The following is a 26282-nucleotide window of genomic DNA, read 5'->3' on the forward strand; positions in this document are numbered from 1 at the left end:
TTAACGTGTTCTTAATTAAAGATCTTTCGTAAGGCGAAAAGCAATATGCTCAAAATCCATATGCTCAAAGAGCACATTGATTTTGTCCAGACAATTTTGAATTCAAGCAAAGATGTTGCTGTTGCAAACAAAAACTTTTTTTGCTCTCAAACGAAGTGTCTGAGTCTTTTTTGAATGCAAAATATTTGCTTGACAGTTTTTGCGCTTTTGTTCTAGAACATTGTCTGACTTCTTTGAGTGGCTGTTTCACACTTCAGTTCTTCATTTTTGAGAGATCTTAGTTTCTCGTTCTGATATAAAATTCGTTCGTAAAAGTGATTTTTTGCAAAATCAAAGCCATTGTTCCTGAGTTGTTATGATGTCAGGCTGACCTGCAATCCTAGACGTCCGCTGTTCAAACCCCCGTGGAGTTCAATTTTTTGCACTCATAAAACATTTCTAAGCTACACCCCTCTGTGCCCGTCTGTCGTTAAATTGTCCCCGTCTGTTGTTTGAGTGCAATTCATGTGACGTCAGTCGGTTTATATTCCAAAAACATTGTGATTATTTTGACATTTTTTTAAATAGATTTTTTGTCTCTCTTATGCGGTGAAGTATTTATACAGGTTTCTGTTAGTTTGCTAATGTATGAAGGTTTTTGAAGATGTAATCAAATGTAAATACGTTACAATCAGCTACCTCGCAATTTATTCTCGATTCTGAACACTTCCAAAGAAATCTTTTAACAAGACTTGCTGTGTTGTACAGCAATAGCGTAAGTAGCGGTTAAAATAACAGGTATAGTGCAGAAAAAATTCTGCCATAAACTAAAATGTTTTAAAAAAATTTGAATTATTGTAAGGTCCAACTCGATATCAAAATTTAATCCTCCAAGATGACAGTCAAAAGGTCTATCTGTGCAATTTTTTCGCAGCCTCAGAAACTCCGAATCATACTTATCAAGGTTTTGAATTAAGCTGAGACAGAATTTCGAACGTGAATTTCGGAGGTTCCCAGTTTCGTTGAGTAGTTATTCACCTATAATGAGAGAAATAAATTTAAGATAAATGAAATAGTGCTTAGAGCGTGCAATATCATATTGCCTTGTTGTTATAGTGCACTGCAGAAATGTGTACTAGACACATTCCATCGTTATTAGTTTTCCGCCGGGTATGCATGGGTATGTGTATTTATGCACAAGTATGAGTTATGGCGGTGATTTGAGAGGTCAGAGAAGGGATATATTTAAGTGGAACGAATTAGACACTGTCAAGATTAAGCCCAGCTCTATAGCATACACCAACTTGTTGTTGAGAAAAAAATCCAGTTCAGAGAGAACATTTAAGAATAAAACAGACAGGACCGACTAAAGGTGAGTATTGCAAATTTGCTGCCACCCACTTTTCCAGTTTAAATAGCCTGGAACCTAATTGTTTTTTTCCGGTAGTATGGGACCAGCTATAAATCTACACCCGGATCTTTTCCATTTGTGCCCCCCCCCCCCCCATCCCAGTACGTTATGCACCCCCAGTTTCAGAGCACGTGCCATTACATATTAAATCATTGTTAAAATATGGCACGTGCGTCTGGGGGGGGGGGGGGGGGGGTGATCCCTACACATATCCATACTTCTACGGAAAAAATTCCCGCTCCCTCATAATGGCGTGTTTTAATTGTAATGACATGTGCAGCCTTTATTACTATGTACAAAGCATGCAATGCGAAACACTCATTAATTTGAGCACAGTATAATAAAAACACCGTTTGTTGTTAATCTTTTTAAATACCCATCCCGTTCCTCTCCTCCGCAGCACGCACAACCCGTGAGACCCTTTATAGCTGACAAGTAATATAAAGTGTCATTATGTGCTAATGTAGACAGTGGTCATCTATGCAATACTATGGTCTATAACGGAGACAAAAGAAAAAGATTCATATTTTCCTTAGTGATTAGATATTTTCCTTATTGTGCTTTTGGTTGAACTACTTAAGTTAGCTGGTTGTCCTTGCCTTGATAAATAAAATATATTCAAGAATATGTTATGTGCTTTGAACTTTGTATTGCAATCAGGCTATATGAATTGAACTAGTGTGATTTTAGGACAACGAAGTAAACTCACTAGTTGAAGAACTGATTGAGAGGCTGGGCTTTGGACCAGAGAGGCAGGAACAAGCGAAGAAAGAGGTTAAAGTGGAACATAGGAAGCGGAACGCCAACTCAAACAAATCCTCCAAGCTTGAACATGCAGAACAGAAACGTTTCTTTGGACCTCCAATTGCGGTGAATCGTTGCGCATCTCTTAACGACTGCGTTCATCTCAAACACGAAGAAAAGGCGCGGCAGGCGGGTTGGGTTGCCTTTAAAATGGGAAGAAACCGGATTAAAAAGTCGGCAGACTCTGGAAACAAACGGGATCAAATTCGGAAATCGAGAGGTCGCATTGCATCACTGGACGAATGCCAATCTGTTTTTCTACCAAAGTTGATACTCAAGGGTGAGCGAACAAGTAGTTCGATAGGACCTAAATCGGAGGATTTTGTCGAAAAAGAAGCGCGAATGCAGAGCAAAGGTCCGCGAGAATCGTCTAGAAAACGACTGAGCTCAGAAGATAGCAGTAGTTGCGATTTTCATTCGGAAAATCAAGAAGCAAACTTTGGACTCCCTCTTAAGCGTGGAATGAGGAACGCCTCATCTTTCCTGATAGATTTTTCGTCAGACTGTGAAGACGGAGAAGAGTTCTTTGATTTCAGCATTTCCTTTTTGGACTCTTATGATGATCTTGACGAGACATACAACGAAGCGTTCCCGTCATTGATTGAAACGCATACTGGTCAACACTTTTTTGCGTTGACCACCTGCCAGAATGCAGTTAGCATGGGTGGATGTGATCGATCGGATTCGAACAAGGAGAAAGGGACATTTGAAGTGACGGTGGGAGCTTCTAGAGTGGCGCTGCCTCCGAACCCTGTGTCCAAAGGTCAACCTGTCTGGAGTTCGAAAGTCAAAGCACCTATAGGCCGACCGATGAACAGAAAGTACGCGGACGCTGAGATTAGCAATTCGATCATTGAAGGTGCGAATGTTCTGCTGACTATTGATGAAGTTGTGAAGCGATCGCAGCTGAGTGAGAGTGAAAATAGCGGAGAAGCAAAGATTGAATCTGCAGGATGTCCCTACAATTCCTACCACTCGTTACTCGCTGATCGGGAGCTAGACAGCATTCTCAACATGATTGGCCTGACTCCGGAAAAGGTGCCAGGAATGCGAGATACTGGCGGGAGATCTACTGAGAGTCAGTTCAACTTCGACGTGTCTGAGTCCTTGAGAACCTTCTCAAAATGCACCAAAGATTTGTTTCAAAGTAAAAATCCGGAAACTTTTGAGGGAAATGAATCTGAATGTGATCTGAAGAAAGGATTGCTTTCTCCTGAATTGTCCAAGATTTGGGACCGTGACGAAGCGGAACGAAAAAATAATACTGAAGGATTGGAAGCTAGCTCCAGTTTGAACTCTTTGACCGAATCAGATGACCAGCTGTTGCAAAGTCGCAAAATGTCATCTGGAACTATTAACCCCGACCCGGTTTGGATGCCAACTGAAGCTGATCTGGGAACGTCGCTCAATTCCGTGACCAGGGATCCTAGAGCAAATCAGAACTCTCTGCTAGCAAACGTGGAAATTTCTGTTACTGTGCCTACTCACGAGGCGTGTTTCGACCTTCTCGCAGGGTTCCCGGGTATTTTGCTCAGTCCAGGTATTGACGATGAGTCTTCGGCTGCTGCGTCGCAAGATGACGAGAAGTGTGAATGTAAGAATAAAATCAGCTCCTCCTTTTGTAACTGTTCAGACCCAGACGTCAAATTTCCAGATGTTTACTTTTCGACCTACAATCCGCAACTATTTGATTTACTGGACCTGTACATGTTAGGCGAAAATATTGGATTTACAACAAACGGATCAACTGATTTGTTTACCCTGGGAAATTTCTATCGAAAGCGGGATATTTACTTCGACGATTATTTTGCAGAAAATATTCCTTCTGCAGTCGAACAAAGGCCCATGTCAGGAAGCGATAGTTCCCTGCCTCCGCTATTGACCGAGCACTTCCTTATGGAGATTATGAAGTTCAATGAGCAATGTAGTCCATCAACTCCGGTTGGTTCAGAATTTGACACGGGAAGTCTATTTGATGATAGGTCCTCAGAAGTCACAACTTTGCAACAGCGTGCCAATAGTTTGATCATGCGACATCAACGAATGTACCAACAAACTGCAACGGTTCCCGATACAGTGGACGCTGCGATGCAAACGGACGCCGAACAGAATGAAGAAGAGCATCGAATATCGCCTCAAGTTGTTACCGAAGACGAGCCATCTTTGACCAATGAACTCGTGGAACCTATAGACCCAATATCTGAAAGCGGATTGGTTGAAATTGGAACTCAATTGTTCGCCAGTTTGATTGATCAGGAGGACGAGGTTTCGGCTATTGATGCTCCTGGAGCTGAGGACTCGAGCGCGTTTCAATTTGAACCCAAATTGACACCTTGGTCGGTTGCAAGCTCCTCTTTTGTTACGGAATCTCAAGACGCTTTAACAGCAGCCACTACAACGACAGCCAGCACAGTGAGTGAAGCTACAACGGCTAATGCGGCCAAAGAGTCCTCTTCAAAAGAGTTTGAAACCTTCAAATGTCCTGCGGGTTGCGATCCAAATGCGGAGCCTTCAGCTCACCACCACATACACGGAGAAGATCTGCTCATTTCGCCCAAAACTCATTTTCGCCCCATCAGCGTCCAAAGCGCAGAGGACGAAGACTTGAACGAAGCTGCCTACGATGAGCAATTGACCATTGAACAAACGTTGGATGGGCTTGCTCCCCAAGGCAGCAGCTTCCTTGATATCAACACTGAGATAAAGGATTCCCGTCTGTTTACAAGCTGGTGCAAAGGAATCGCACAGCTAGGAGCCGAAGCTGTTAAACAGCCGGCAGAAATTGTTGACGAGGAGAAGGATCAAAGTAAACCAAGTGGGAGAAATAGTGAAGCGTTGAGGAGTATCTGGGATCGGTCTGTCATGCCTGCAGACGAATCAACTAAAGAGCAAGGAAAAAAATTGGTTGTGAATGAGAATGGGGAAGTTGTACCGTCACTTTGGTGCCCAAATGTGGACAAAAATGCCTCGACCTCAAACTGGGTGTCGTCATCAACTAATCATTTTGAACGTAAATCGACGTCTCTAACAACAGAGTTCGAGTCTGGAACTGTTCCCCAGTTGCAAGAGCCCGTTGATGTAAACAATCCGTACTTGGGTATGAATTTGAACAATCCGCCGTTCGACATTGATCCTGTTGAGGAATTAGAGTTTGTGTTCGACCATGAAATGAACACGCAGAACCCAGCATTTTCAGCAATTTTAAGCCAACAAACGCCTGTTTATCCGACTGAGTTCCCTGTAGGTTTCATCCCGATGGAAACCTTGTCAGACGTGGACTGTAAATGCGTCGCCGATCTTCCGGGAGAACTGGGAATCGATCCAAATTGTCAGCTGCACGGCGCTGGGGCTGCGATTTACATTACGACGGGCGATAACCACTCACTCTCAAGTGGAGGTGATTGGAGTATTGGGTCGAGCAGTAGTTTCAGAGCGCTTCCTGCGACAACAGCGTTCAACCCCAATCTCATTGTGGGCTATCAGGGAACATTCGGAAGTTTTGGCGGTGGTAATGCTGTTGGAGGCGGTAGTGCTGGGAAGCAAAAGAAATCGCATCAGAAAGGAGCTAACGTGATAGCGGCTAACATTTTGCAGCTGGTTAGCCAATTTAAGTGAACTCTATCCCCCAAGTCTAATCTTTTCTGTTTTCTAATTCGTGGTGATATTGCTCTTCTTATCTTTTCATAACTGCTGTCACTGATCTGATGTATGCTTATGAATTGTTCTATCTTCCTCTGACTTATATCTACTTCTGCTGATTTTCTGATCATTCATAACTGTGATTTGTTATCATTTCTTGTACCATATCTCATTTCTGATTGGTGTTTGTCAATTTTTCTAACTGGTGTGACGCTTTCATTTTTCCTTAGATTCAGCTAAAATATACTGGCTTTGGCTTTCTGGACTGAGCATTTTATGCTTATTAACACATGATTTTTCTTTTCAAAATCAAAGTTTTTTCTATAAGTGACCTGTAGTTCATTTGCGCTGTTCTTGAGATCTGGACTATAATTGGGAATAATAGCTCTTGTTTTTAATTAAAACAAGCTTTTGGGAAACATCTGTACCAATTAATTGAACAGAACTGTCAAAAAGGTAATTTTAGAAAGACAAAAATTTCTAGCATCTATGGTTAAATATGATTTTCTAATTTTTTAGGCCTGAACAGCTTTTGATTTGATTGCTATTGCTAATAATAGAATTCCCTTGCGAATTTTGAAACAAGGAGAGGGCAGCTAGTTCCCACCTTCCACGTAAACATAAAATAAAAGAAGTCATCGACCGCCTTCATCACCTCTCGGGCAAATGAAAACAAAATATGCATCTGTTAAAAAATCACTCACAAAGATATCAATAAGTGGCAACGTAAACAGACAGCAAGAAGAGCTCGCAAACTAAAAATGGAAGAAAAAATTTTCAAATCAGTGCTGTCGAAGCCATTAGAATGAAAAGCTTGGCTTTGATAATGCCGAGGAACTGAAACAGCGATACATTAGAAAATTTAAAGGGTAACAAAAACAGCAAGTTATGCGGACTGGTGTAGAAAGCTTTTATTTTTAAGGAAAACTGTGTGCTTCGTTCATAATCAATTGCTCTCGAACGATCCAACCATTGTAAACGTGTTGGTCTTTATGCTCGACCGTTTTTAATTGCTCTCAAACGAAGTTTGTAGCAATTATATTAGTCCTGTCGGTCTTTTTGATGCGATTTTTCGCTTGACCGAATTTTTGTCTGACCAATTTGACTTTTCGTCCTCTAAAACGGCATAAACAGGTAGCGCCAGCGGGCATTAAGTACTCTTAGAGCCTTTCAGCTCTCTAGTCTCCAAGTATGCGATCCACAGAAACTGTTTTGGAGACTTATACTCATGGTGTGAAGGGCGGTTCTTAGCGGTTGAAGACCCCCCCCCCCCCCACCTCACTGCCCCCCTCCACCTCTGTTGCCTCTTCTTGCACCCAGAAAAGTTTCTAAGCTACACCCCTAAACTAAATTGCCAGCCGCCTCTCGTTCAAGAGCTTTTCATCTGAGGTTAGCCTTTTTTGAATATTGAAACCAGTTAATCGGAGCAATGCAGAATTTGCAGAAAACGCCGTACGTTGCTTACAGTATGAATAGACACACTATGAAAACGGCAAGAAATTTTGGCAAAATGTGCAAAAATTATTGGCAGCAATTGTACTGAAATATGTTGTCATAGTAAAAACCAAAAGTTACTTATTTGTGCTTTCAAGAAATTGAAACTAAACATCATTAGAAAAGAAATATCTTTGGTAGAGTTAATAACTCACTTGAATTTTTTTGTAAAGAAGAATTTGCATAGTTATGATCTGCAATCCTCTAACAACAATTGTTATTAATCGTTTGATTAAACTTCCTAGTTTTCATTTCATAGCATTAATTAGCCTATTAAAACAAAGCGGAAAAAAAGCAGAGAATGAATAGTTCGCAAAAACTTGAAAATATCAAGATCTGTCAAAACCATTGTTCTATAGCAGTGGTTTGAAACCGATGACCATTAAGAACTACGTTGCACTATGTTAATTCAATCGCCGCGGGTTTAAATATCCTAGTTTAAAAAATGTATCTCGATTCTTAATATGTATGAGAATGTTTTGCCACAAAATAGAGTTCTAATAAAGACTTAATTTAATTTAATTCTTAGAAAGAAAAACATCTAAATTGTTATGAAGAACGTATCTTTTTAAAGTATCATTATAATGAAATATCAGTTAAAATATCCTAACAAAAGCATTAATATCTTCCTTCTGCAGAAAGATTCTACGATACAGGCGATGAATTAGAATACTCTCTTTCGTCAATCAATTATTTGGGATGACGGAAAAAGATCGCTGGGATAGGACTCACAAGATAAGGTCAAAATTATGCTTAATCTGAATATAAAGAACTGATCTAAAGAAATATAAAGGGTTGTAATAGCCATTAATAAAAAATGTTTACATCCTTTGAACTTCGGGCAATGTAATTCTCGTCAAGGTTCAAACACAGTACAGGGTTTCTGTCTCGAGATAATTGAAGGATTTCAATTGGGACATAATTTTAACTTCTTAAATCCTTAAGTCTATCTATTCACGTAACAGCATATCCAAATAACAGAAGTGATATTAAAACAGAATAATTTTCAGAGTAAAGTTTTTTTTTGCATTGACGTCTTCCAACGTCAAAACAATAGCTCTAAGTCTTAACTAAAGTAAAGTAATATCACACAGATTAGGCAAAAGACTTCTTTTTGCGAATAGGTTTCTTTTGTACAAGTTTTTTGTGCGCTGAGAAAATAGTTGGCAATAACTCGCCAAAATTTGGAGGAATATAAAAGGCACAGATAGTTTTAGTCCATGTTAAAGTGATGCTTTTATAATTGCTTTTCTTGAAGAAGTTTTGGTTACATAATTAAAATAAAACCACATTTACGGATCGTACAATTCCTGAGACAGATAAAAATTTAAAAAAAAAAATAAAAATTGTTTTTCAAAGAAATTAAGCTCAAGTGCACCTTAAAAATTGCAATCCCCAGCATCTTTCATCTAGCTTTCTGATGTTTTTGCAGAGAAAATGGATAAACAGGGAGTCTTTTAAACTTCTAGTTATGTTTGCCGGTTCTATCTCCTTAAGTTTTATGCAAAAAAACCTAGATACAAATTTTTTGATCTGCAGAGGCCTTTCATTAATACCATTACTTTCTTCGGCGATATGGTGGATGAGTTAAAAAAATATATCTGACGAAAAATCTGTTTTTAGCATTAAACTTTCCATATTTCAAATCTAAAGGAAAAGTCTTGCCGATGCCCTTTAAATATCTGGGTTTTTAATTGCTCTTGAACGTAGTTCATAGCAATTATTGTAAACGTGTGTGTCTTTTTATGCAAAGTTTTCGCTTGACAATTTTGACTTTTCGAGTGACTTTTACGCCCTTGACTTTTTGCATTTCGCGTGATCTAAATTCTCTCTAAATAACAATTTCAAGCAGCTGAACTCAATTGGCAGCAATTTAATACTAAGAGTCAAATGAAAAGTGCGCCGAAACTGGTGTTATTTTTTACTTTAAATCTTAATAGTGGTATATATTAACCTCTAATGTGGTTATTTGAAGCCCACTATAGAACTTCTTAGCCTCATTTAGGCTCCCCCTCCCCCCGGCTGAAGCAGGCTGCAATTGATTAGAGCTCCCACTAGTCGTTCAAGAGAAATTCTTCCGACGTTTAGTCGGTTATGTTTGTATATTTGTGTTCTACTCTTTACGAAATTGTTGATCCAGCGTTTTACTTTGGTTTGATGATTTGCAACTAAAACATTTGAGGAAAGTTGAGTAATGTTAGAGAAGAGAACTGGGACCTAAATTGGCTGGGTTAAAAATTCTCTGATTTATTCCTCGAGATTAAATTTCGACTGGCTTAATTTTCACTTTAAGCAAAAATCTTCAAAAAATCTTTCTTTCATGAGCTTTCTTTCGTTGAGTATAGTTTTGATTCCTGACTTAACAAAGATTGCTGATCTTGGTACCATAGAGTCAATCGGCTCAATTAGGCTCATCTGAAAATCAAATTAGCAGGCTTTTGTTCCTGTCATAAATAATTTTGTCAATGGAATTTGGTCTTTTAAATTATTCAATCAAGTAAAACTGTTAACTTTTCAAACAATTATTAAAGGTCGTTTGAATTAGGTCTGACAAATAAAGAAACAATTACCGAGGCTAAAAGAGATTGAGCTCGTTTTTTGATATGGAATGCCACAAAAACCAAAACTATCGTGCAAAATAAGTTATAAATGTTAGCCCATTTATCTTTAAAGACCGCGAAACGAAATGGGCCGAAGCGCGTATTGGGGGACGTCATGGTGTTCATCATCAAATTCTTTCGCAGTTTGTTAATGAATTGCTCTCGAACAAAGATTGAAGCAATTGTAAACGTGTGTGTGCTCTTATCCAAAATTTTTGATTGAGAGAATTTTTCATGATTTAATTCTAGATTTTTTAAGTGCTTTGAATTGCATGTTTTCTGAAATGAAATACATTTTCCCAAAATAAAACCGATTGTGAGTGATGCACGTAAACAGCCCATGTAGCATAGAGGTTAATGTCTCCGACTCCCATCAGAGAGCTTGCGATATTTGTACCATAAAATTTCTCTAGCATATACTCCCTTCTGAATTGTTTGAGAGCATTTCGTCCGACGTTTTTTGGTTTATGTTATTCATAGATCGGAGAACCGAATTTTATGATGTCGTAGGGTAGGGGATAAGACAAAAAAACCCGAGTCCCGAACTTTTACCCGCTTTTGAAATTTCCGTCTAACTCGCTCACTTGTCAATTTTTGCAAATATTTCTGCAACTGTCCGTGGACCATTTTTTCTCAATGGAAACTTAATTTATTTTTTGAAGCGGGCTTTAAAGAGGTTTTTTAGAGGGAACAGTTATGGGTTCGCCGTAATCGTTTGGAAAAAAATGCATTAAACCAAGTTTATCCACGTTCTGTCCCCCATAGAATGCTTAGATTGCGTTTTTTTCTGTCTTCACTGATTTTTCATCTGACCCTCTTTTTTTCCTCGAAAGTCGGATAAACATGTAAGTGATGGGTTGCTGAGCAGCTCTCTTAGAGCTTGACGCCTTACTAATCTCTAAGTATTAGAGAATCTAAGTATTACTTACTAATTCTAAGTACTTAGATACCCCCAACACTACACCATCCACACTCCTTCAACTTTCGATTTAGATCCCCTCTCCTCCAGCAACAGGGCTTTTTAAAAACAACGATCCCAAAGCCATGATAAGAATTTTTCTGATCGGACCATAGACTTGTGGAATAGAAGCAAAATGTTGGAACTAATGTCTCCTCACTTCTCCCGCATTTTAGCCAGTCAAAACTTTTATTGGCCCCTTTTTTATACAAAAATCTAAAAGCACTGGTCTGTGGGCAGTTTTCTTTCAGGTTTATAATGCCTAAAAAATAATTAGTCGCCTAAATTAGCTGAGCTGTTTTAAGATAAATACCCAATGCTCAATATCTTTACCAAATATCATACTTAAATATTGTGCAAGACAGTTACATCTCTTACAGCCAAAGCAACTGTTACGTCTGTGAAAAAATTGAAAATTTCCAAGAAAACATGTCATTTAAAAAGACGAGATATTAGATTTTTCAGATTTAAGAGCAATTTTTTAATCGCGTCTTATTATATTATCTGATGATTTTAACAAATTGATTTTTAGCTGTTCTCGAGGTAGAAGATTGAAAAGAATACAGTTTTTGAATTTTACATCAATAGTTTGTTATTTCAAAGCAAGTAATGTACTTTATCATGCGGAATACATAATTGTAGGATTTATAATGCTCACTTACAAATATCGATTTTGACCACGTTGGAGTTGAAAAGAGTTTGTATTAAATTTATTATATTTCAATTTCGGGAAGTATCCTTAATTGTTCCGACCCACTTTAGTGGGAGAGGAACTATATGCTGATTTTTTTTTTCGTCAGTCTATTTTTGTCAATTGGTATGCTCAATCGTTCCGTTGCTTTTTTTTACGTTTTTCGTAATTTGAGCTTGAATTTTTGGTCTTTCTTAAAAAACATGATAAAAATGTTGTCGATCGTCTTATTGGTTTTACGTTATAGATAAAAGGGAGGTGCCGAGTTGTTATAACTTTTTTGCGTTATATTTTGGCTAAATTTCCCGATATATCAAAGTTGCAGCATTGTTTTGATGTCAAGATTTTCGTTTGTCAAAATGTCTTACTCAACTATTTGGAAGAAATTTAATCACTTTTTGGAAGAACTTTTTAATCAAAGATTGATTCGCTATCTATGGAGGTATTAGTGAAACTGTAGTATTTCAGTTTAAACCTAATTGTTTTTTCGTTAATACAACTCAATAATTGTCAAAAATTCATTTGTTTTTATGCAGACTTTTTTGCCAATTTTGCTATTTCATTATCATTTGGAACAATTTTATGTTCTAACAGATTAGCAACAATAGCAAGAAAAAATAATTGTTTTTTTAGTTTTGCCGACTTTTTTCATGTTTCTGTCACCTTGACGCGTATTCTGAGATGTTGCTTCCTCTTTCAAGTAAATTAAAATTTAGTTTTCTTTGCTGTTTAATCTTTTGTGTGTGTGATGGTTTTTGGCGTTGATTTTACTTTTTGGCGTTGATTTTACTTGAGCGTTGATTTGACTTTTTTTTAAAATTTTTGGATAATTTCCTTTTGAGGTTCTTTTATACTGACATTTCATATTATCACATTAAGGAGACTGACTGACATACTGCACTGTATCCTTGTAACCAAGTCTCCAAAAGTATTGACTTAAACTCGCATGTTATATATACTTAGCTTCGTAAATATTGGTACTCTATTTGGAGGTGTTCACTTAAAGCCTGTTCAGTGACAGGCCATGTTTAATCTTTTCAGTTGCATAAAAGCACTATCGTAGACGATACAAAGCCAACAATAAGTTGGTTTGCGGACAAAAGACAATTTAGATTCGACCTGTTGCTCCCTCCGGATTTAGTATTGATCCCTCCGGATCGAGAGCCAAACAACCCTCGTCTTAGTACATTTCTACATTCTCGCCATCTAGAGATTAACTCAACTAACGGCGAAATAGATAGAACAACAAGAGCTTAAGCCTCCACCCGGAGTCGAATCTAATCCCTCCTGCCATGACGCAGTCAGCTGCTAAATCGCCCTTAGGTGTAACGGTGTTTTGGAAAAGCTGAGTGAAACCCCCGACTGAATGGCCCGATTGGTACGGGACGTTAAAGATGGCGATCATGGCACTTGACAATCTTGAGGTAGATGAACTGTTGATACTCAAAGCGATAGCCGAACTATTCTATCCCGCACTCACCACCTATGAAGACGCGTTCGAAGGAGACGGACGACGAAGAACGCCAAAGCAATGAGCGTAGAATGAGAGCAAAGTAATGAGCGTAGAAAGGCGGACTGGGAGAATTATTGAAAACAGATAGAACGCAAGGAACCTATGATAGATCGAATCGCGTGGGACGAAGCCGACTTGAAGGTGAAAAGCTTGATTTATCTCTCCCTTGTATTAGAAGGATGCGTACGTTTCATCAAAGAAACTCCAATATTGTAGCTCCACGCACGAATTGTTGCCTGTGTTGCAATTTACTTTTACGAGGCCCCGAAAGGCAACGTTTGACAGATTTCAATTATTCAAGGCCATGCAGACGTCAAACGAATCCTTAGAATCATTCTATAGCCGGCTTTCATAGGTGAAAACGCCCAAAAAGGTTTTCAATTACGTCATCAACAGAGAGAGAGAGAGAGAGGGCAGGAGAACCAACTGGAGATAGAGTAAACTCTAACTCCGACTGGAACCAGATATCATAAGTCAGACAAAATTAACCCTGTCCTTGTAACTCGCCAACAAAAGAGCACGTTTTGTAAATGTGGCAAGCCATTTAATTGCACTCACTTGCTCAACTGCCCAACTACGACCTCAGTCTGCAATACTTGCAAACTAACAGGATTTTTAACGTCCCTCTGAAAGGCAAAAATGCCCGAACGTCGTCAATGACAGCAAAGAACACAAGACATCAGTACTCCAACCGGACAGAACAAGCAAAAGAGAAGAGTACGACATGTTACATTCTCAGAGCAGAACCAAGAGTCCGAACAAGAAGGAACATTCGACCCAGAGGCTGCGCTTTGTACATTGTTGATTATATCAAGTTTTGGTCTTTTTGGTCAAGAGTCTAGGAAATTAAAATTGATTGGAAAAATAAGAAAGTTTCTTTTGTACTTTAATTACCTCACGTAGATAGGTTTTGTCTTTTGATGATTTTATCAATTTTGAGTAAACAAGAAAGTAAATTTTGAAGTACACAAAGCATAAGTTGAAGACAGTTACATTATTGTCAAAGATAATTTTCTCCCTTTTTTAAAATGACTTTCCATATGCAATCAATTCGGCTATTCGTAGTCGTATAGAACATTTTATTAATTGGCTGACCTAATTTTGGCCAGTATTTTGCATCAATTGAGAACAGCTTTTTCTATTTAAATTTTAACCTCTGGTATTATTTGAAGTGAAAAAATGTAAAGGACTGCTATACAAAATCTTGGCTGCTGATTAAAATAAAACCATTCGAAGATCAAAATCAATTTAAGTCTGGTGTCTGAAGGTTGAAAATATGTTCTTTTTATTAGCCGCGTCAGCAATTTCAGGCGGCTGTTATAGCGTTCCTAATTTTTTACAATTCAAAGAATTTGAATTGTATTGGGGCGCTTTGTTTTTTTAAGATGTGTTCACACATTTGTCAATTACTTTGATCTTTCAAAACGGGATGAACAGGTAAGGCCCAACGGGCATTAAGTTTCATTAGAGGCCCAAAGTGGACGTTAGTAATCCGTCAAGTGCTTAGAGTGTTGCAGCTGCTGGGATGGCCTCAATCAAGGTTAAAAGGTCATTTTTAGGAGTATTTGTGCTTAAAATGGTGCAATTTTTCATGGTTTTATATTTTTTTTACGTTTTTCGCTTGATTAGTCTTAGGTTGAAGTTTTTAGAAGTTGATGAAGGCCTTTTGCGACACAAAAGTACTTGTTATGACCATTTTAAGAGCTATATGTTTTGGTACTACAAACACACAAAATGATACTAGTTTGTGCAATTTTTTTCAAGTTTTTTTGAAAATGTCAATTTTTGCGTTTTCCCTGCTTTAGGGGCCAGGGAATCTCCTATAAGGTTTGATAATAGGGCACTGTGTAGTTTCTAGTAACAATGGAGTGGTTTTCAACCTTTTAATGCCTCGAATTTGTGCATTTTTTTGATAAATGTTTTTGTAATTTTTTGATATTTGTCTATTCTCAAGTGCCAGGAAAACTATTCCACTATCTGAAAAACTTACTGTATAGTTGTTAGTTTCAATGGATTTGTTTTCAACAATTTAACTTTTCGAATTTTGAAAATTTTCTGATAAAACTTGCAAGTTTTTTAAGGTTTTTTTCAAAAGATTTGTCTTTTATTCAGTTTTTCCAGATAACCTCATAGAGTAGCCAGATAACCTCATACAGGGTTTGATAGTATGTTATTGAATAGTTGCTATGGGGTAATTGGACGGTTTTCAATATTTTAATAGAACGAATTTCTGTTTCTTGATATTTGAAATTTTTTATGAAAATTATTGCCTATCGATCTTTGAACCAATTAATTTTTTAAGGCTTGGATTTGGTTTACTAGATAAGACTCTAGAGACACTAGAATCATTTCTTAAGAAATGATTCTTAAGATTGTAATATCACCATTTTCTTCAACATTTCGTTAAAATTTCAATTGATATCATTTTTAATTTTTGATTTTCGAGTTAATCGATCTTCAAGGGCCAATGAATTTTTTCAGGCCTTGCTGATATAATACTGCACCAATTTCAGAAACAAAATTTGGTTTTGAACATATTTTTGAAATAGGTATATTTAAAGGGATCAAATTTTGCCTCAGAGGTAAAAGCTTCAAAGTTTTATCAATTATTATATATTTCTTTAGTTTGATTGTATATTTCTCAATTTTTTTAGATGATTTTGTTTGTGTTTTGGCTGGCATCGTTGAATTGCTGTGCTGGTCAGGTAGAGTAATTCTAAGTTTCTCATTCATTTCTTTGAATTGTATTTCAGGACTTGTCCTGCTATGTTTTTTTACTTCGTCTAACAGATTTTTGTTTTGTCGTACCCTGACTTCTTGGAATTTACTTTTTCAATAACTTCAGTGAATTGTACTTCTTTGCAGTTAAAGTTTGTGTTCGTGACGTCATTCCTGCTTTTAGGTCAATTGCGTGACTTACCTAACTAAAAAATGACTTCTGAACTCCTTTATGGAACTTTTATGAGCATTTACTGATTAAAGGTCAATAGTGTGCATCTCAGTAGTGTCAAACTTATATGCCCTAATTCCTGAGAAATAGAGTCTTGAGTTTTAATATCGAATAATAATGTTAATAAGGCTCCATTGGGGCTTTTTCCTTGTAGAGCAAATTTGTCACAAAAATAAAATGACAGTCCGAATCGCCCAAAAAGTCTAGTGGTCAATTAAAAAGCTGGCGGTCGATCTGTCAATCTTATTTATTTAGTTGTTTCAATTCATTGTAGGCCACAAGCGTCTATCGCGGCTGTTTTCCGGCAATCTGCCGGGTATGTTTCAAGTCGTTGCCTTAATCTGCTGTCCTATTTTTCAATGTCTTTTTACAGAAAAATTCAGTTTCGTTTCATCATAATGCTTAAAACGTTGAAGGGTCAGATTGAGGAAAAGTTAATTTGCTAGGCAAACTTGTACGGCAAAATATACAAGAAGATTTTGATTTTCTACTTCAAAAAATTATTTTATTTGAGGTTCTTTTTTAATTGAAGCGAAAATATACTTGTGTTATCTTCATTTTTCAATATTTTTTGTATGCTGAACTTGCTGGTCAACCGGAAACAATAGATTGCTTAGATTTTGAAGTCGCTTGGAGCATCAAGAACAATAAACGGAATATGAAAAAGAAATATAACTATTTTTTCTCACCACATTGTTTTCTGTTGTTTTCATCCCAAATTTCCCATATTTTTTCAATTCAACTGATCATCAATCAAATAAGTTGTCAAATGCGATAATGGATTAGGTTTTTAGGTTTCCGCAGATTTTCACAAAAACAAGTTTTTTTATTTCAGAAAATAAAAGCTTTTTTCCTATACCCTTGCCGTCGATTTAAATAGTCGATGATATAGAAGCCCTAATTTGCACACTAATTAATTTTACGAGAGGCCAAATAAACTTCCAGAGAGATAAACAAAATTTTTTCAATTTGGTATGGTTGTTTCATTTTTCTCTAGTTTTCTTGTACAGTGTCAGTTGTTAATTTGTATATGGCTTCTGGAAATGTAATTAGAGAAACCAATTATAAAGCAATAAATGGTTAATAGAGTTCATTTAAGATTTCAAAGAAAAAGGAAATTCAAAAGTTTTCTTTTTCGCTTTTGTTTTCATCTGTTTAGTTTTTCATTACCCAAAGATTTTCTCTAAAGATGTTCTCTAAAGATTTTTTGTTTTGGTGAAATCGAAAATCGATTGAGTTACAAAAAAATCAAAAGCCTAAAATGGGTGCATAGGAGGAAAAAGAGCTCACGAATTTTTTATTTTGTCTTTTAAGAAAATGTTCTCTCTGTTTTGTTTTCAAACAAGGTTGTTAACAATCGAATATATTTATAGTTATATATTTTAATGACAATTTTTCTAGCGATTAAATTAATACAATTTAATAATTTTCCTCGACCCCAACGCTCAAAAGTCTTCCTTTTTTCCTGTTCCTGTTTTCCTTCCAATTTTTTGAAACAGAGCCCCTTTCCCAACCTGCAATAATTTTTTTTATAAAAATCAAAACAAGCGTCTAAGGGCTATAAAATTATGTTTCTCTGTATTTCTTGCCTGAACAAAAAGTAAAATTTTAGCCGAAGAAAAAAGCCGGTCTCGCATATATATTCCCCCATTTTGATAAAATGTTGGAACACAAACTGCTGAGCTCGTAGTATGTTCCCGGCATCAATGTGAGCTACAACAATGAAAGATGTAAGGCTTCATCTAATGAATTTTGAAGCACGGTTGTATTGGAAGTTAGTGATTGTTTCACGAAATAATTTGTGTTTTTAGTATTCAACTAAATTAACCCTGTATCCTGTGTAACTACAAGGAATTCAAAAATATATACTTGTAAAAACTGAAGTGTACTGGATGTTTTAGAATCAAAGCATCGTATCCCAGCGGCAGAAAAAGCGGAGTCGCAGTTCCAAAAGCGAAAAGGACACCAAGAGCGCCAGTAAACCTTGCAGCTACTTTTTGGAGGGTGGGTGTCACCGATCGGACTGCAAGTTCTCGCACGACTTGGCAAACATACCATGCCGCTTCTTCGCGGAAGGTGGATGTTTCAAGAGTATTTTCTGCCCCTTCAAGCACGCAATCCCAACCGAAGCTGTCGGAAGTCAAGCTGAGGTGTCGAATGTGGGTTCCAAGACGTCCACCGAAAGTAGTGAAGATTTGCAAATTGCTGGAGAAAAGTCATGTGGGTCTTCGGAGTCGATAAGTGCTGAAATGTCCAGCGCCAGGGAGAACTCAGAGAGCGATTATTGCTGGCAACCAGTTTTGGCCAGCAAGGGGGCTCCTGAAGTTCAGTGGCCTGAGATGCCTTTGGTTGCAGAAACAGCCGCGAAACCGAAAGGTTCGAAACGTCGAAGATGTAAAACGAGGAGTAAGAAGAATCCTCCGAACTTGAAAGATAATATGGAATTTCCAATTCTGCCGAATGATGTGGCCGAGACTAAGGAGGATGAAATTGAAGATGCAGCAGCCCATTTGAGACTCAGCTCCATCTATCCGACAGAGGTAATATAAAGATAACTTAATAATCATAGGCATCGCACAATTAAGGCAACAGGGTTACTGATGTCCTTTCAACTAATTATAATGTATGATACATGAGGCACCACATGACGAGGCAACACTGCCTTTTGGTGTTCTCTCCCCTAGTCGAGAAAAAAAGTTTATCTTGTAAGATCTTACAAGATTCTGGCAGAATCTTACAAGACGATGCATCGTCTTACAAGAATTTCTTCCAAAATCTTACAAGATCTTACAAGATAAACTTTTTTCTTACAAGAATCTTACAAGATACACTTTTTCTTACAAGAATCTTACAAGATACACTTTTTCTTACAAGAATCTTACAAGATACACTTTTTCTTACAAGAATCTTACAAGATACACTTTTTCTTTCAAGAATCTTACAAGATACACTTTTTTACTTTAAAAATTCTTTTTCTGCCTCCAGCACCTATTCTTAAGACCTATACTCAAAGAAAAAAATCTAAAACATTGCAAGATATGAATGTACACATATTTTGGCATCGACAAAAGCAGAAAAGTAAAAACATAAGAAAAATATTAATCTAAGGCATCAGAAATGGGTCTTTCGATCTTCGTTTTTTAAAGACTTTTCCTGGTTTTTCATTTCTGTTTTCTTGGTTTTCTGTTTTCTTGGCTTTCTGTTTTCTTGGTTTTCTGTTTTCTTGGCTTTCTGTTTTCTTCATTGCTTCCTTGGTTGATTTCCGTCTTGAAGTTAACTTTTCTAAAACATATACAATATTTAAAAACCCAACACAAGAACACAGAAAAACGCAAAAAACGGGCACGATGTGCCCAAAAGAGGAACACAGAAAAACGCAAAAAAACGGGCACGATGTGCCCAAAAGAGGAACACAGAAAAACGCAAAAAAACGGGCACGATGTGCCCAAAAGAGGAACACAGAAAAACGCAAAAAAACGGGCACGATGTGCCCAAAAGAGGAACACAGAAAAACGCAAAAAAACGGGCACGATCTGCCCAAAAGAGGAACACAGAAGAACGCAAAAAAACGGGCACGATGTGCCCAAAACAAGAAAACCAAAAAACGCAAAAAACGGACTCGATGTGCCCAAAAAAACGATGCAGAGAAAAACGCAAAAAACGGACATGATGGGCCCAAAAAAACGATGCAGAGAAAAACGCAAAAAACGGGCACGATGGGCCCAAAACAAGAAAACCAAAAAACGCAAAAAAACGGACTCGATGTGCCCAAAAAAACGATGCAGAGAAAAACGCAAAAAACGGACATGGGCCCAAAAAAACGATGCAGAGAAAAACGCAAAAAACGGACATGGGCCCAAAAAAACGATGCACAGAAAAACGCAAAAAACGGACATGATGGGCCCAAAACAAGAACACAGAAAAACACAAAAAAACGGACCTTATGTGCCCAAAACAAGAACTCAGAAAAACGCAAAAAAACTGGCAAAATGTGCCCTAAACAGGAACACAGAAAAACGCAAAAAAAAACGAGCACGATGTGCCCAAAACAAGAAAACCAAAAAACGCAAAAAACGGACTCGATGTGCCCAAAAAAACGATGCAGAGAAAAACGCAAAAAACGGACATGGGCCCAAAAAAACGATGCACAGAAAAACGCAAAAAACGGACATGATGGGCCCAAAACAAGAACAAAGAAAAACACAAAAAACGGACCTTATGTGCCCAAAACAGGAACAAAGAAAAACGCAAAAAACGGGCACGATGTGCCCAAAACAGGAACACAGAAAAACGCAAAAAACGGGCACGATCTGCCCACAACAGGAACACAGAAAAACGCAAAAAAAACGGAACGAAAAAAAAACAAACCACAACCGGAAAAATAGACGAAAAAAACCAAGGAAAGGAAAACCAAACAAGAAAAAAAAAACAAGAAAGAAAAAAGCAAAACCAAAAGAAAAACCAAACCAAACAACGAAAAAAAATCACAAAAAACAAGAAAAAAAAATCAAAAACAACGAAAAAAGCACAAACCAAAAAAAAAAAACAAAAAAAAACACGCACGGAAAAGCCTTAAACCAGAGCCTGTGCCAAACACCTAGGGGGAAGGAAAAAATGGGCGCAAAAACGGCACAGGCTAAAAGAGCCCTCCCACCTTAAGCCTAAGCACACAAGGGCAAAAGCAACGCCAAGCAAAGCAACACCTAGGGCCTGCGCCAAAAATCTTAGAAGGGAGGGGCACAGCGCAAAAAAGCGCTCAAAATCCTAATCCTAAGAGGCGCAGGCAAAACAAAAGCAAAGCAAAGAGCCTAAGAGAAAGAAAGCGCAAAAAGTGCGCAAAAAGGCACCAACCAAACCGGGTTGAAGAAGCCGACAGACCCCCCAGCCAGCCACTGCTGAGCCTCTCCAGATCCACCTCGGGTGTCCTCTCTTCGTCCTCGGGGTGTCGTTTCCAGATCCAGCTCTGTTGTCCTCTCCTCGTCCTCGGGGTGTCGTCCTGTCATGAAGAAAAACCCGAAAACCAGCAAAAACCACCCAAAAACCAAAAAGCACCCACCTAAAACCAGAACCCACCTACCAAAAACCAAAACCTACCGAAAAACCCACCCACCTAAAACAAAAACCACCCACCTAAAAACCAAAACCTACCCACCTAAAAACCAGCCACCCAAAAGACAAAACCCAACCACTAAAAACCCACACCCACCAAAAACCCACCCACCTAAAACAAAAACCACCCTCCTAAAACCCAAAACCCAGCCACCTAAAACCCACCCAAAAACCAAATATCAACACACCTAAAACCAAAACCCACCTACCAAAAACCAAAACCTACCCACCTAAAACCCAGCCACCCAAAAGACAAAACCCAACCACTAAAAACCCACACCCACCAAAAACCCACCCCCCCAAAACACAAAAACCATCCACCTAAAACCCACCCAAAAACCAAAACACACCCACCTAAAACCAGAACCCACCTACCAAAAATCAAAACCTACCAAAAACCCACCCATCTAAAACAAAAACCACCCACCTAAAACCCAAAACCCAGCCACCTAAAACCCACCCAAAAACCAAATATCCACACACCTAAAACCAAAACCCACCTACCAAAAACCAAAACCTACCCACCTAAAACCCAGCCACCCAAAAGAAAACCCAACCACCAAAAACCCACACCCACCAAAAACCCACCCACCTAAAACACAAAAACCATCCACCTAAAACCCACCCAAAAACCAAAACACACCCACCTAAAACCAGAACCCACCTACCGAAAACCAAAACCTACCCACCTAAAAACCAGCCACCCAAAAGACAAAACCCAGCCACCAAAAACCCACACCCACCAAAAACCCAACCACCTACAACGCAAAAACCAACAACCTAAAACCCAAAAACCACTCACCAAAAACCTACCCACCTAAAACCCAAAAGCCCAGCCACCTAAAACCCACCCCAAAAACCCACACACCTAAAACCAGAATCCACCTACCAAAACCTAACCAAAAACCCACCCACCAAAAACACAGAAACCACCCACCTAAAACCTACCCAAAAACCAAAACACCCACCTAGAACCGGAACCCACCTACCAAAACCTACCCAACTAAAACCAGCCACCCAAAAGACAAAACCCAACCACCAAAAACCCACCCACCTACAACACAAAAACCAACAAACTAAAACCCAAAAACCACTCACCAAAAATCTAGCCACCTAAAATCCAAAGCCCAGCCACCTACAACCCACCCAGAAACCAAAAATCAGAACCTAAAACCGGAACCCACCTACCAAAAACCAAAACCTGCCCAACTAAAACCCAGCCACCCAAAAGACAAAACCGAACCACCAAAAACCCACACCCACCAAAAACCAACCCACCTAAAACACAAAAACCATCCACCTAAAACCCACCCAAAAACTAAAACACACCCACCTAAAACCAGAACCCACCTACCAAAAACCAAAATCTACCCACCTAAAAACCAGACACCCAAAAGACAAAACCCAGCCACCAAAAACCCACACCCACCAAAAAGACACCCACCTACAACACAAAAACCAACAACCTGCAACCCAAAACCCACTCCCCAAAAACCTACCCACCTTAAACCCAAAAGCCCAGCCACCTAAAACCTACCCAAAAACCAAAAATCCACACACCTAACACCAGAACCCACCTACCAAAAACCAAAACCTACCCACCAAAAACCCACCCACCTAAAACACAAAAACCACCCACCTAAAACCCAGCCAAAAACCAAAACACACCCACCGAAAACCAGATGCCACCTACGAAAAACCAAAACCTACCCACCAAAAACCCACCCACCTAAAACACAAAAACCACCCACCTAAAACCCGCCCAAAAACCAAAACACACCCACCGAAAACCAGAACCCACCTACCAAAAACCAAAACCTACCCACCAAAAACCCTTCCACCTAAAACACAAACCACCCACCTAAAACCCACCCAAAAACAAAAACCTACCCACCTAAAAACCAGCCACCCAAAAGACAAAAACCCAGCAACCAAAAACCCACACCCACCAAAAACTCACCCACCTACAACACAAAAACCAACAACCTACAACCCAAAAACCACTCACCAAAAACCTACCCACCAAAAACCCACCCACCTAAAACACAAAAACCACCCACCTAAAACCCACCAAAACCAAAACACACCCACCGAAAACCAGAACCCACCTACCAAAAACCAAAACCTACCCACCAAAAACCCACCCACCTAAAACACAAAAACCACCCACCTAAAACCCACCCAAAAACCAAAACCTACCCACCTAAAAACGAGCCACCCAAAAGACAAAACCCAGCCACCAAAAACCCATCCACCTACAACACAAAAACCAACAACCTACAACCCAAAAACCACTCACCAAAAACCTACCCACCAAAAACCCACCCACCTAAAACACAAAAACCACCCACATAAAACCCACCCAAAAACCAAAACACCCACCGAAAACTAGAACCCACCTACCAAAAACCAAAACCTACCCACCAAAAACCCACCCACCTAAAACACAAAAACCACGCACCTAAAACCCACCCAAAAACCAAAACCTACCCACCTAAAAACCAGCCACCCAAAAGACAAAACCCAGCAACCAAAAACCCACACCCACCAAAAACCCACCCACCTACAACACAAAAACCAACAACCTACAACCCAAAAAGCACTCACCAAAAACCTACCCACCAAAAACCCACCCACCTAAAACACAAAAACCACCCACCTAAAACCCACCCAAAAACCAAAACCTACCCACCTAAAAACGAGCCACCCAAAAGACAAAACCCAGCCACCAAAAACCCATCCACCTACAACACAAAAACCAACAACCTACAACCCAAAAACCACTCAACAAACACCTAACCACCAAAAACCCACCCACCTAAAACACAAAAACCACCCACCTAAAACCCACCCAAAAACCAAACACACCCACCGAAAACCGGAACCCACCTACCAAAAACCAAACCTGCCCAACTAAAACCCAGCCACCCAAAAGACAAAACCCAACCACCAAAAACCCACACCCACCAAAAACCAACCCACCTAAAACACAAAAACCATCCACCTAAAACCCAGCCACCTAAAACCCACCCAAAAACTAAAACACACCCACCTAAAACCAGAACCCACCTACCAAAAACCAAAATCTACCCACCTAAAAACCAGACACCCAAAAGACAAAACCCAGCCACCAAAAACCCACACCCACCAAAAAGACACCCACCTACAACACAAAAACCAACAACCTGCAACCCAAAACCCACTCCCCAAAAACCTACCCACCTTAAACCCAAAAACCCAGCCACCTAAAACCTACCCAAAAATCCACACACCTAACACCAGAACCCACCTACCAAAAACCAAAACCTACCCACCAAAAACCCACCCACCTAAAACACAAAAACCACCCACCTAAAACCCACCCAAAAACCAAAACCTACCCACCTAAAAACGAGCCACCCAAAAGACAAAACCCAGCCACCAAAAACCCATCCACCTACAACACAAAAACCAACAACCTACAACCCAAAAACCACTCAACAAACACCTAACCACCAAAAACCCACCCACCTAAAACACAAAAACCACCCACCTAAAACCCACCCAAAAACCAAACACACCCACCGAAAACCGGAACCCACCTACCAAAAACCAAAACCTGCCCAACTAAAACCCAGACACCCAAAAGACAAAACCCAGCCACCAAAAACCCACACCCACCAAAAAGACACCCACCTACAACACAAAAACCAACAACCTGCAACCCAAAACCCACTCCCCAAAAACCTACCCACCTTAAACCCAAAAACCCAGCCACCTAAAACCTACCCAAAAACCAAAAATCCACACACCTAACACCAGAACCCACCTACCAAAAACCAAAACCTACCCACCAAAAACCCACCCACCTAAAACACAAAAACCACCCACCTAAAACCCAGCCAAAAACCAAAACACACCCACCGAAAACCAGATGCCACCTACGAAAAACCAAAACCTACCCACCAAAAACCCACCCACCTAAAACACAAAAACCACCCACCTAAAACCCGCCCAAAAACCAAAACACACCCACCGAAAACCAGAACCCACCTACCAAAAACCAAAACCTACCCACCAAAAACCCTTCCACCTAAAACACAAACCACCCACCTAAAACCCACCCAAAAACAAAAACCTACCCACCTAAAAACCAGCCACCCAAAAGACAAAAACCCAGCAACCAAAAACCCACACCCACCAAAAACTCACCCACCTACAACACAAAAACCAACAACCTACAACCCAAAAACCACTCACCAAAAACCTACCCACCAAAAACCCACCCACCTAAAACACAAAAACCACCCACCTAAAACCCACCCAAAAACCAAAACACACCCACCGAAAACCAGAACCCACCTACCAAAAACCAAAACCTACCCACCAAAAACCCACCCACCTAAAACACAAAAACCACCCACCTAAAACCCACCCAAAAACCAAAACCTACCCACCTAAAAACGAGCCACCCAAAAGACAAAACCCAGCCACCAAAAACCCATCCACCTACAACACAAAAACCAACAACCTACAACCCAAAAACCACTCACCAAAAACCTACCCACCAAAAACCCACCCACCTAAAACACAAAAACCACCCACATAAAACCCACCCAAAAACCAAAACACACCCACCGAAAACCAGAACCCACCTACCAAAAACCAAAACCTACCCACCAAAAACCCACCCACCTAAAACACAAAAACCACCCACCTAAAACCCACCCAAAAACCAAAACCTACCCACCTAAAAACCAGCCACCCAAAAGACAAAACCCAGCAACCAAAAACCCACACCCACCAAAAACCCACCCACCTACAACACAAAAACCAACAACCTACAACCCAAAAAGCACTCACCAAAAACCTACCCACCAAAAACCCACCCACCTAAAACACAAAAACCACCCACCTAAAACCCACCCAAAAACCAAAACCTACCCACCTAAAAACGAGCCACCCAAAAGACAAAACCCAGCCACCAAAAACCCATCCACCTACAACACAAAAACCAACAACCTACAACCCAAAAACCACTCAACAAACACCTAACCACCAAAAACCCACCCACCTAAAACACAAAAACCACCCACCTAAAACCCACCCAAAAACCAAACACACCCACCGAAAACCAGAACCCACCTACCAAAAA

The 26282-nt window shown here is 39.3% G+C and overlaps 1 protein-coding gene across 2 annotated transcripts in view; it reads left to right on the forward strand.

Annotated features, from left to right (window-relative positions):
* The window catches only part of LOC142344720 (uncharacterized), a 69946-nt gene that overhangs the window by 11605 nt on the left and 32059 nt on the right, over nt 1–26282 (forward strand). For both annotated transcript variants that reach the window (XM_075396595.1, XM_075396596.1), the window contains exons 4-5: nt 2081–5791; nt 17941–18579. In XM_075396595.1, the coding sequence (XP_075252710.1) occupies nt 2081–5791; nt 17941–18579 (4350 nt within the window). The remainder of the gene's footprint in view (nt 1–2080; nt 5792–17940; nt 18580–26282) is intronic.

Source organism: Convolutriloba macropyga, chromosome 8 (genome assembly GCF_964194025.1).
Source record: "Convolutriloba macropyga chromosome 8, txConMacr16.3, whole genome shotgun sequence".
Taxonomy (NCBI): domain Eukaryota; kingdom Metazoa; phylum Xenacoelomorpha; order Acoela; family Convolutidae; genus Convolutriloba; species Convolutriloba macropyga.